At 50.7% G+C, this 10,311-nt stretch overlaps 5 protein-coding genes across 5 annotated transcripts; 2 read left to right on the top strand and 3 right to left on the bottom strand.

Moving 5' to 3' along the window:
• Positions 1–126: 126 nt before the first annotated feature.
• Pdw03_4559 (Polynucleotide kinase 3 phosphatase) lies at positions 127–1,957 on the bottom strand (the record flags this gene model as incomplete). Its single annotated transcript, XM_066100775.1, has 9 exons — positions 127–291; positions 353–498; positions 569–629; positions 687–823; positions 909–1,036; positions 1,092–1,397; positions 1,457–1,569; positions 1,645–1,802; positions 1,867–1,957. 9 exons carry the CDS (start codon positions 1,955–1,957, stop codon positions 127–129), a joined length of 1,305 nt encoding a protein of 434 aa, XP_065956175.1.
• Positions 1,958–2,388: 431 nt separating this feature from the next.
• Pdw03_4558 (Mediator complex, subunit Med18) lies at positions 2,389–3,506 on the bottom strand (the record flags this gene model as incomplete). The annotated part of the gene is made up of 4 exons (XM_014675537.2): positions 2,389–2,391; positions 2,459–2,498; positions 2,636–2,950; positions 3,010–3,506. 4 exons carry the CDS (start codon positions 3,504–3,506, stop codon positions 2,389–2,391), a joined length of 855 nt encoding a protein of 284 aa, XP_014531023.2.
• Positions 3,507–4,621: 1,115 nt separating this feature from the next.
• On the top strand, positions 4,622–5,056 carry Pdw03_4557 (Ribosomal protein S36, mitochondrial; the record flags this gene model as incomplete). The annotated part of the gene is made up of 2 exons (XM_014675538.1): positions 4,622–4,697; positions 4,773–5,056. 2 exons carry the CDS (start codon positions 4,622–4,624, stop codon positions 5,054–5,056), a joined length of 360 nt encoding a protein of 119 aa, XP_014531024.1.
• A 724-nt stretch (positions 5,057–5,780) lies between these two features.
• Pdw03_4556 (RUS1 family protein-like protein) lies at positions 5,781–8,098 on the top strand (the record flags this gene model as incomplete). Its single annotated transcript, XM_066100774.1, has 7 exons — positions 5,781–5,927; positions 6,266–6,375; positions 6,450–6,462; positions 6,585–6,648; positions 6,733–7,073; positions 7,160–7,204; positions 7,277–8,098. The coding sequence occupies 7 exons, from the start codon at positions 5,781–5,783 to the stop codon at positions 8,096–8,098; spliced, it is 1,542 nt and encodes a 513-aa protein (XP_065956174.1).
• A 1,115-nt stretch (positions 8,099–9,213) lies between these two features.
• Pdw03_4555 (Regulator of G protein signaling superfamily) lies at positions 9,214–10,290 on the bottom strand (the record flags this gene model as incomplete). The annotated part of the gene is made up of 1 exon (XM_014675541.1): positions 9,214–10,290. One exon carries the CDS (start codon positions 10,288–10,290, stop codon positions 9,214–9,216), a length of 1,077 nt encoding a protein of 358 aa, XP_014531027.1.
• Positions 10,291–10,311: the final 21 nt, after the last annotated feature.

The raw sequence follows: 10,311 nt of genomic DNA, 5'->3' as shown, positions 1-10,311 counted from the left end.
AAGCATGCAAAATAAAGATATCATGATTAGGATGAGCGCGACGCAGACATATGTAGGCACCAGTCGTCAGACGTGAGTGGTAGGGCAAGTGGTTGGCGTATACATCAGTCCTGGTCACTGGTACTTTTAAACCCAGTACTGGCCCCAAAGCCCCTTCGCCTCTTCGCTGCCGTGGAACTGAAACTCGACAGGGATAATATCATCAAAGCCTTCCTCCAGCGTTGGTGCGCGGAAGCGGCGGCCGAAGTCGCCGAATGCAATTCCGGGAAGGGAGGTTCGGGATTCGGGGTTCTGGTTGGGATAACAATGAGGACGAGATGGAGATGGAGATGGAGATGTTGCCGATACATACCAGTTCTTTGTTGGATGCTCGGACGGCGTTGTTGTGTCGGCATAGGTCGGGGGTTGAGATAAATTGTACGCAACGGATAGGAATGTTGAACTCTTTTGCGAGAGACGTCCAGTAAGCTCGTGTTTCTGGGTCGGCATTGGTATTATCTAGGGGTTAGTCAGTAAATTGCTTGAAAGCCGAAGCTGAAGCTGCGATCGAGATAAATGCTAGACGTACCGACTGCCACGGACTTCTTGGCTTCTAGGTGCTCGCGGGCGACCTTGAGACATTTCGGACGCTGTTGTTCATCAGCATTCGATTTTAGGTTCATTTCGGGGTTAATTATGGTGCGCACCGTCTTGAGAAGATCTTGATTGACTCGTTCATAGCCTAGAGGCTCCAGGTGATTCCAGTAGAAAGTGGACTTTCCGGCACCTGGGCTGCCACAGAATATGACAAGTTCAAGTGGATGCTTGCGAGCAAAAGGTTTGGCTGCGATGAAGACCCGTCAACCATCTACCAGAGTCGGATTTCTTGGAGATACCAAGTTCATTGGAAGCAACAAAACAACACATACCGGGCTCTTCAAGATCCGTCTTTACGAAGGACATAGGGTCAAAGCCCATCGTCCCCGGCTCCGTGATCTGCCCAAGGAAAAACTCTTCCGGGGTCTTGAATGGCATACCGATATTGGTAGCAAGTCCCCTGGAGGCGAGATCAGACTTTAATCACAACATACCAACAGTGGTGATGCTCTTACCGATCCACAGCTGAATGATCTCCTGGCCTTCCAGCCGCATCACCGACAAAAACCGATGCGGGCAGGTTGACACCCGCAACATCAAGATCATAGTCATCCAGGAACTCGCGCCACATCCCGGTACGGGGTTTTCTATATTCAGGGTCTGCGGTGGCTGCGTAGACACTGACAGGGAAATCCAGTTCCGTCATGACAGCGGTCATCTTTTCCTTGAAGTTCGACAGACTTTTTGAGTCACTCCGTCCACCCTTGATATCTTTCTGGACACTGATCTTCTTTTGGTTGGAGAAAATCACAACTTGGAAGCTGCCAAGGCATAAGCTCAAGTGATCTCAAGAATACCCACACAGCGAACCTGGACATACCCTTCCGCATTGAGCTCCTTTAGTCGCCCCGGGACTTTGGCGTTCCACCATTGCCAATCAGTGGCAGACTTGGGAAAGACATTACCCGATTTGGTTTTGATCAAGGTTGAATCCTATATGTTGTCGTCAGTTAGGCCCCTCCTGTCTCTCGACGCTACCTGTTCTAGCGTCCGGCTTCAACCACTGACCAGATCAAAGCCAGCGATTCGGCGCTGTTTCTCGGTGGGAGGGACTGCCTTGCCCGTTATCTGCTTTCCGATGATAACACTTGTGCCGATGACGCGCCATGTGATCGGCCCGGGCTTCTTTTGCGAGGCCGGAGTGAAGAAATTTGCCACGGATTTCTCTATAGGTTCATTAATTTTAGCTGATGGAAACCCTGGTAGATGTTAAAGACATGAAAGACTCACTGGTTACCGTTGTCTCAACTTTCCGGCGCAATGGTGGCGGAGAGATGGCTTGCGTGGGGGAGGCACTTCTCTTGGCTGCCCCCTCGGCCATTCTGATAGCCCGAGTGAGTGAAAACGTCGTGAAGGATTTGTACGTAGATTTAGAAGCGTGATGGTCGACTCGATCAGTTTTCGCCGTGAGTTGTAGTGCTGGACGCGCCGAGACGCGGGAGAAATCACGAAGTCACATGTTCTTGAACTTTTAAAGTGGACATCATGCAGGCAGATCTGTGAAATATCCAAAGATAATTAACAGATAATACCAAGAAAAACTTTAGATGTGATGGAAGATAGTCCTCTTCTGAGGAAGAAGTGATCACGAAATTACCCGTTTCGATATCCCGGAAAGCAAGAATAGATGCTACGGTGCTGGAACGCAAGCTCGGATGGAAGACATCTCCCGTTGAAACCGGGCAAGAGGACTTGCGAGGGTTTACCCGCTCAGCCAAATCCTATCTAGACAGGAGTATCGGTATAGGTGTGTTACTTCAAGAATCCTATGAGCCCATCTGTGTCACATATGCTTCTCATGTGCTTCGATATTCACTCTTACCGTGAGAGGAGAATGAAAAGGTTCAGTGAAATTGATATTGCTATGATGGGTATATTTCGTCGTTCCCCAAATTTTTTTTTTTTAAAAAAAGGTCGAGATGTCTAGCAACGCCGTGGCTGGAGACCGGGTATTGTCTCCAGCATGCTCAAACGAACCGAAGTAGGAGGGGCCATCTACTTCGCCCGTGTATCCAGAGACAGTCGATCTGCCTGCTCCAGGACAACCGCCGACTTCAACTGCTCGCGCAGGCCAAAGAGATGCTGCGCGGCAGTCTTCATCGTTTCCTGGTTGCTACCGTCCTGAACAATGATGATAGCCTGTAGCACATAGCTTCCGCTCTTCTCAAACAGAGTCATATCCTTCAAAGCAGGTAGCTGCCGCCGGGGCAGGCTCAGCTCATTTCCGCCCGGGTAGTGCAGAACGCGATGCAAGAAGATAGCAATGTCATTGTAGATGAACATATCACCCTCGACCACATACTCCGTTGTGAAACTAGAACAGACAGGGTTAGTGCCCGCGATGATAAGATTGACCTCGGTAACGCCACTCACTGATAGCCCCACGCATTCATAGCTTGCACGACGTCTCCCCGCGGCAGTGTCGCACTCGACATCAGGCGTGACGTAACCGCCGAGCGGGTGCCAGCTTCAGGGATATCACGAAACTCCAACTTCCATGGCTGACGTTCATAGTCATAGGATGGTGGAGATGAGGAAGATCCATTAGGCTTGGGGTCGTCCGTGCCGGCCATCTGGGTGTCTCGGTCGACGGGGGCGGTGGATCCGAAATCCGATTCGGAAACCGGACCAACCACTTGAGTGTAGTACAAGTTCCCATTGAGCATCTTGTTCAGCCGCTGCAAGTCCCCCTGTTGAAGGTCCTGACTGGCTCCAGTGCGCCCCGCCACGCCGGGTTTTCGGTAGGCCTTGAAGATCAGCCGCCGCTCTAGGCAATGGCGGGGCTGCATGGCAGTTAACCCGGCAAGCTGCTGAAGAAGCTCATGATGTTGGTGGACTGGAACCGAGGCGAAAAGCGACTGCTCGTGCATATTGTCTGATTTGTGCAAATGGAGCGGGTGAAGCCGGGATGTGTTAGGTTAGGGTCCAAGCTTCAGTGGCGCAGTCCTCCAAGGAACGTTATCGGATTCCAAACTGCTATGTGTCGGTGCTATTGCTAATAGCGTCTAATGACCTTGTTTGATATGTTTGGTCTGTTTGATTTGATCTGTTTCTTGGCCGTGGGGTTCAATATTGGACTTTCCCGACACTGTTTGGACTTTTTCCGATCCCTGTGAAACTTGGACTCTATCAATCTCAATTGCAAGGATGTGTTGACAAGGATGTGTTGTCCAGTCACAATCAAGGAAACCTTGGACTTTTGCCTCCGATTTGCGGGGGAGGTCTAAACTGTGTGGGACAAATAAGCTTGAATGGGTTATGGGGAAGTGCCAGTTGGTCTAAGAGGGGGATGATGATTGGCGGAGAGTGAAGGTCTCAAAGAAAAGAGACGTAAATATCAGGCACTGAAGAGACACCACGAATAAGGAGGAGCTCCCTAGGAGCTCACCGGAGTCACAGAATGGGAAAGGATGAGGAAAATGGGATGGAGAAACACGGAGTGCCAAGGTAGAAGCTCGGAATCTTCCGATGCAAAGTACTCCGTACGGAGTGAGTTATACAACGTAGTGCAACATACGGAGTGTTGGAGAAAAGAGAAAAGATGGCGTGATATTGTTCCGTACTCCGTCTGTTTCTTGTACTCGGTAGATGCTATACCATGTCGATGGACTCCAATATACCGTGTACAACATACATAGGGCAGAAGACACGGGCATATAACTTCCCCGGTTCCGATTCGGCTTTTCCCAAAACGGCAATCCTCCCTCTCTTATCTTCCGAGTCTTTTCCTCCTCGTCCCCTCTTTGCAAGCTAATTTCTTCATCTACATATTCGCCTTCTTTCATATACCCAGAAAACTCTTTACTTTTTTTTTTTTAAAAAAAAAAAAAAAGACACCCATCGCCCACTCTCTCGTACAACATAACTTCCTCTCGGTTGGATTCGGATACCACCGGACCCCTTCAATTTCGCACATTCCCGCGTCAGACTGATCTTACCGACTTCCTACCTCACCACATCTCGTAAACTACTTAACTATATCACAATGCGTGTCACTTCCATCCTCAGCGGCACTGCCCGCACTCCCCTCATTCGCTTCGTTGGCAAGCGCTCCGTCCCTCGTACGTGATATTCCCCATTTCGGAGCTCCCAAAGCCCCTAAGCCCCTAAGCCCCGAATTAACCCTAATATTCCAGAGTCCATCGACCACTCTCCTCGTGTCCACCCCGCCTCTCCCACAGGCACTCTCCCCGACTCCTTCGCTACTTACCGTGCCAAGGCTCAGCAGCACGGCCCGCTCGGTCGCTCCTCCTTCAACAGCACCATCGGCGGTAACTCCGGCGCCTCGCTGGGCTCCGTCCAGCCTAAGAATGGCGAGTTCTTTGACCGTGCTGAGCTCCCCTCGCGGTTCGGTCGTCTGCCCTGGACCCAGGCTGAGATTGATGCCATTGAGACTGGCGGCGCAAGCCTGTTCGCATAAGCGTTCCCTCGGGGAAAAAACAAATCCAAAAATAAAAAGTTTCTCAAAATATATGAATGGGACATGATACTTCCCATGGAAGTTGCGCGATGAATGAGCCTGAGTCGTGAGTCTCGATTTTGGGTATGAAGCGCGGTCACGAGCTTGACTTGGACCGACCGTGGCGTTGTCAATGCCTTCGCGGTCGCTGGGAACACAGATCTGATGCGTGCTTGCTCGTTTCGAGAGTTTCCGACACCAAAAGCTCTCACTTTATACCTTGTTCTTTGTGATGGTCAGAGAATATTCACAAGCCAGCGGCGTTGCTTTCCCGCTTCGTTATTTCCCGGTGTTTTTTTTTTTTTTTTTTTTTCAACTCGTTGTACCCGGCGCTGGTGGTTGATTTTTCTCGGTGTTCTATTTCCATACGCGACATGCAGCCGTATCGTCTTGATGTCGAAAAATCGGAGTCGTGTTCGTTCTTTACATAGCTTGGAGGACTTGGTGATTCTTGTTAGATACATAGGCTCTGTGAGCACTATTCGAAGAAATGATTCCCTCGAGGCAGGACTAAGCTTTTCGGATCTACAAATCGTAATTTAGACTAAAGACTGTAGAGCCATCGAAATATAGACCTGGCATCTTGTATCAAGGATCGTAAGGTACGTGGTCTCAAGCACGTGCCTCCCCGACTCTACCTCGATTCGAGTAACCCTTGTCTACTTCCCATCCCGAGGTCTTGAACATGATCTCCCATCTGAGCGAGACGAATAGCCTGACAGTTCGGGAGACAGACGAGGCTGGAAACCCTACTGCAACCTACGTCTACTCGGGAGATGTCGCTTCCTCGATCACTTCCTCGAAGACACCGGCTGGCCGAGTAGATGTAATAGTAAGTGGTCATTTCTTACTTTCCTATTGGATTCATCTATCACTGGATGTTTGAAATGGCACACAAGCCAAGTCAGTTCCAGATTGGTCATTCATCTTGCCGACTAGCAGGTCGGCATCCCGGTTAATGTCCTGGGATACCTGCCAAACACTTCAGAATGAATCTGTTTCCTGGAAAATATGCAACCTCTCTTGCCTTTAATACGTGAATTGTGCTCACTGTATCTCGAATTGTCATATCTGGGTTCAACATCTGGATGTCATTGCGTGATTCGGGGGAACCTGCAACGCTACCGTGATAAGTTGAAGATCTCGATCTTAATTGACCTAGTTTGCCAGAGCTCCTCCTCATCTACCTCATCATGGTCAGCCAAGCTCCTAGTCAGCTCTCTGAGTGACGTTTTTCTTCCTTCTGGATATCCCCAAAGCGTCAGCGATGACTATCTCCCGTGAGTGCAGACAGGAGCCTGTTGAAATGCATGAAACATCCATGATCATCAAAAGATGCTAACGTTAAGCCCAGATATCAAATCTTTGTGAGCATCCAATCCCCGGTTGCCGGAAACAGAAACCTTATGGCTCAATATACCTTGCCATGCCAAAAATAGGATCAAAAATACATCTAGAACACAGATCTAATCCAACTCACCTCCCGCAGGATTCCCTCCAAGCCTTCTGCAGCTCAATCGCAGGCCTCCTCTCCTCCCGAGCTGTCCTCCAAGGTCCATATCCCACCATCCAACCCAGCCCTCATGGACCAGAACCAAACCATAAGACATGCTACTAACACCCAACCCAACACACAGGAGTCGGCGTCGGCAACGCCAGCGCGAGTCCAACATCCGCATTGCTTCTACAAATCCTGCAAGATATATCGGGCCGCATCGCAACAATCTGTTTTGCCCACCGCGTCGGCACAGCCCTGGAGCCAGAATGTAAAACCTACCGACTAGCAGCAGACGTCTTCAACGACATCGCCATGATCCTCGACTGTCTCTCGCCGGGTGTTCCCGCCGGACCGGCGCGGGTGATTGTCCTCAGTACAGCCGGTGTCCTCAGAGCCCTCTGCGGCGTAGCCGGGGGCAGCTCGAAGGCGAGCTTGAGTGCTCATTTTGCCAAATGGGGGAATCTGGCGGAGCTTAATGCCGTATGTGTCAATTTCGAATTCCCGTGATGCACTGTCTCTTTTGAAATCGACAGGCAGAGCTAACAAACCAAAATTTTGTCGTGTAGAAGGACTCGTCTCAGGAGACGGTCATTTCTCTTTTCGGCATGCTGGTGAGCATCCCCATCTCCATCTCTAACCCTCTCCTCCAAGCCAGTATTCCATCCTAACGACAAACCCCCCAGGTCGGATCTGTAGTCATCTCCCACATAACCAGCTTCAGCACAACCTGGCTTGTCCTCCTATTCCTCCTAGCCCTGCATCTAAGCATGAACTACGCCGCCGTGCGCGCCGTCCGAATGACAAGCCTAAACCGCCAGCGCGCGAACATCGTCTTCTCAGCCCTCCTAGCCTCCGATAAGAGTCTAGCACTAGCACTAGAACTCGATCTCGATTCTACTACACCCGCCCCACCCAAAAAGAACTGGACAATCCTCACACCAGCACAGGTAGCCGAACACGAGCGTATCTTCCACCGGGACGGAGCGTTGCAGTGGACGCAACACTCGGGCACGCATACAGTAACCCACCATCTAGGATCCGCGCAGATAGGCGTATCCGTGTCTACTTTCCTGGGCGGTTCTGGCTCCGGTAGTACATTGTCTGCTCTCTTGGGTGGATCTGTGTCCGGTAGTACATCGTTCCGACGCACCCTCCCGCTACAGCGGCTTGCGACTGTTTTCGCGGATGAGTTTTATATCCTGTTTCTTGTGCCGTCGGCTGCGGGAGAAGGTGTGAAGTGGCATGGTTCGATTCTTCTGAAGCGGGGTTGTGCGGTTGAGCATCAGTTAAAGGCATGGGCTCATGCTTTGCTGGCTGCAAGGGTCTTGGCCCGGATCACAATGGGTTCCTCTGTTGATGCGGTTCTCACTGTTGTTGAGGGGACGCTTGCTTTGCTGAATACCGAGAACCGATTTGAGAAGTATCTGACGGGGTTGAGTGATGTCGGGTGGGATGTTGATATTGCTGCCTTGGAGACGAGAGGTGGGCGGAGGATTGATCTGTGATGGTTGATTTTTGTTTTAGTGTACACTTCCACTTCCACTTGCAACTATCCTTGACCTTTTCCCCATTTCCTTTTTGGGCCTTGGATCATCCACTCGTCCGGACCTATCCCTATAACTATTTTCGACCCAGTGCCAAACTTTGCATGAACATTAGGCTTCGATGCGCCTGCGAGGGGTTACGTGTGCATCTGTACTACAACTCTTGGAAGTTTCTATGTATGGCCCCCCGAGCTCTCTGGGCGACATGTCTGAGTGTGGGTGTCCGACGTGTGTGACCAGGCGGATCGAGAAAGGCCTAGACATGGCTTGGTCTCAGATCTGAGAAGGAATGCTGGGATGCCTGCTCGGATCACGGCTGGTAATATCTCAGAGCTGAATTGAGACATGCTGGAAATGTAGGCAAAGAATCGAGGTCTTGGTTTTCGACTCTGTTGGGTTTGGAATTGGCGCTACCGATCGAACGCATGGCCCATGTAGGTCTGCGTAGGGGATTGAACACTAATTAAAACACTACATGCAGTTGTGGCTAAATCTACGGGTTACTGTTAAAGAAGCAAGTGATGTGAAATGGGGTATCAAGTCTGTGGATTCCGAAAAAAATAATGAAATCCCAGTGGGAGATGAGGAACCAAGACAATGTCTCGGCAAAAACGCCGTGTGTCCAGAAGACCTGAAATGCCAACAGGTCTTCTGGCCAATCTATAGATGAAAATATGGTAAGATGTATGTGGGTTTCCTTTCCCGTGATGCCATCCGCCAAAAAAAAAAAAAAAGTGCCAAAAAGAAATTTGAACAGTGAAGATGGAAAAAAAAAGAGGAAGCTCAGCTGGAGACATCCCATAAGAAGAATAAAATGATCAAAACGCCAGTTTCAAATGCTATCAATGCATCATGCTCTCATACACCGCCAATATAAACGCTCGACAAAGGCTAGAATCAAGTTGTGGGATGGTGTATTTCGGTATTTTATGCAAAGTGTGTTGAGATGAGAAGTTTCGTTGCGGAATTCGTAGTTGTCGTAAGTGAGGAGACAAACAAAAGATGTGTTTTGAGTAGGTTTTGGGTGTGTCGACAAGAGCTGGAGTCCAAAAAAAAATGTAAGAAAGAGAAGACAATTAGTCGTCAAGACCAAGAATCTTAAATTCACGAGAGCTACCACTGCTGCCTCCAGTGGAACGCTTCTTGAATCCAAGCTTCATCCCCATCTTCTTCCAAGGGTTCTCGGTGCGAAGTCTGGGGCTTTGGATGGGAAGATGCGGCTCGCTGGCAGGTGGGGTGGTAGGCGGCGTCATGGGCTCCTCAGCGGTGGGGCTGGACTGCGGAGAGGCAGAGTCATCAGTCAGAGACAGGTAAGCCGACTCGCCGCTGGTGCAAGTGTTGACATGGGCGCCGGGAGAGTGTTTGCCAATGGCATGCACGGCGCCGAGGGACATGGTTGAGCGGTGGTGACCCATTGCGGTAAGATCCTTGGTAGACGACTGCGGGGAGATGCGCTTCGACACACGCGACCGGACCATTCTCATGGGGTGCTCGTCCAAGCTCGTCGACGATAGACTCATGAAGTCGTCGGGTCCCATGAAGGGTTCTGAGGGTCCCATGGAAGGGGAGGTAGTATGGCTATTGACGAAGGGGAGGAAGATTGATTCTTCCATCAAGTCGTGAATGCGGTTCACGGCGGAATCTAAGATTTCAGGCACGGGCGGCGCGGGCACATTCGTGTACTGCAGAAGCGCATCTCGGACTTCGCTCGACAGGTTGATCTCGCGCGGTGACCCCGGGAAGATGTATGCGGTCAAGAGACGTGTCCAGAGCATTCGCAAATGCTGAGTTTCGGGGCATTCCGAATCCATAGCGTCGGAGCCCAGTCGTTCGGCTAGAGCGTGATAGGAATCCCTATATCGATTGGCCTCCAGGGTGAATTCTAAGGTCTCGAGACAATGGTTCTGGGAGAGGTAGGCCATGAAGGCGCTCAAGGTGTATGGAGGAGGAGCAATGTTGGCTAGCACCTCATTGAGCGTCGGGCGCACGGAGAAGGCCCCCGACGAGATGGCCAGGCTGACCGGCCGGGAGCCAGAGGATTCCATATCCTCTTCGGAGTCGCTGTCTGAGGAGGTTGGGGACAATTCGGGGGTTGTGGTAGGAGTGTGATTCCGGAAGAAGAGGGACGGAGCCAACGTCCTCTTTTTAAGCATAGCGTGTAATGTGCGTCGGGG

The sequence above is a fragment of the Penicillium digitatum genome, chromosome 1 (assembly GCF_016767815.1).
Source record: "Penicillium digitatum chromosome 1, complete sequence".
NCBI lineage: Eukaryota > Fungi > Ascomycota > Eurotiomycetes > Eurotiales > Aspergillaceae > Penicillium > Penicillium digitatum.
Note: the sequence above shows the minus strand (reverse complement) of the source record. Positions and strands in the feature narration are given on the sequence as shown.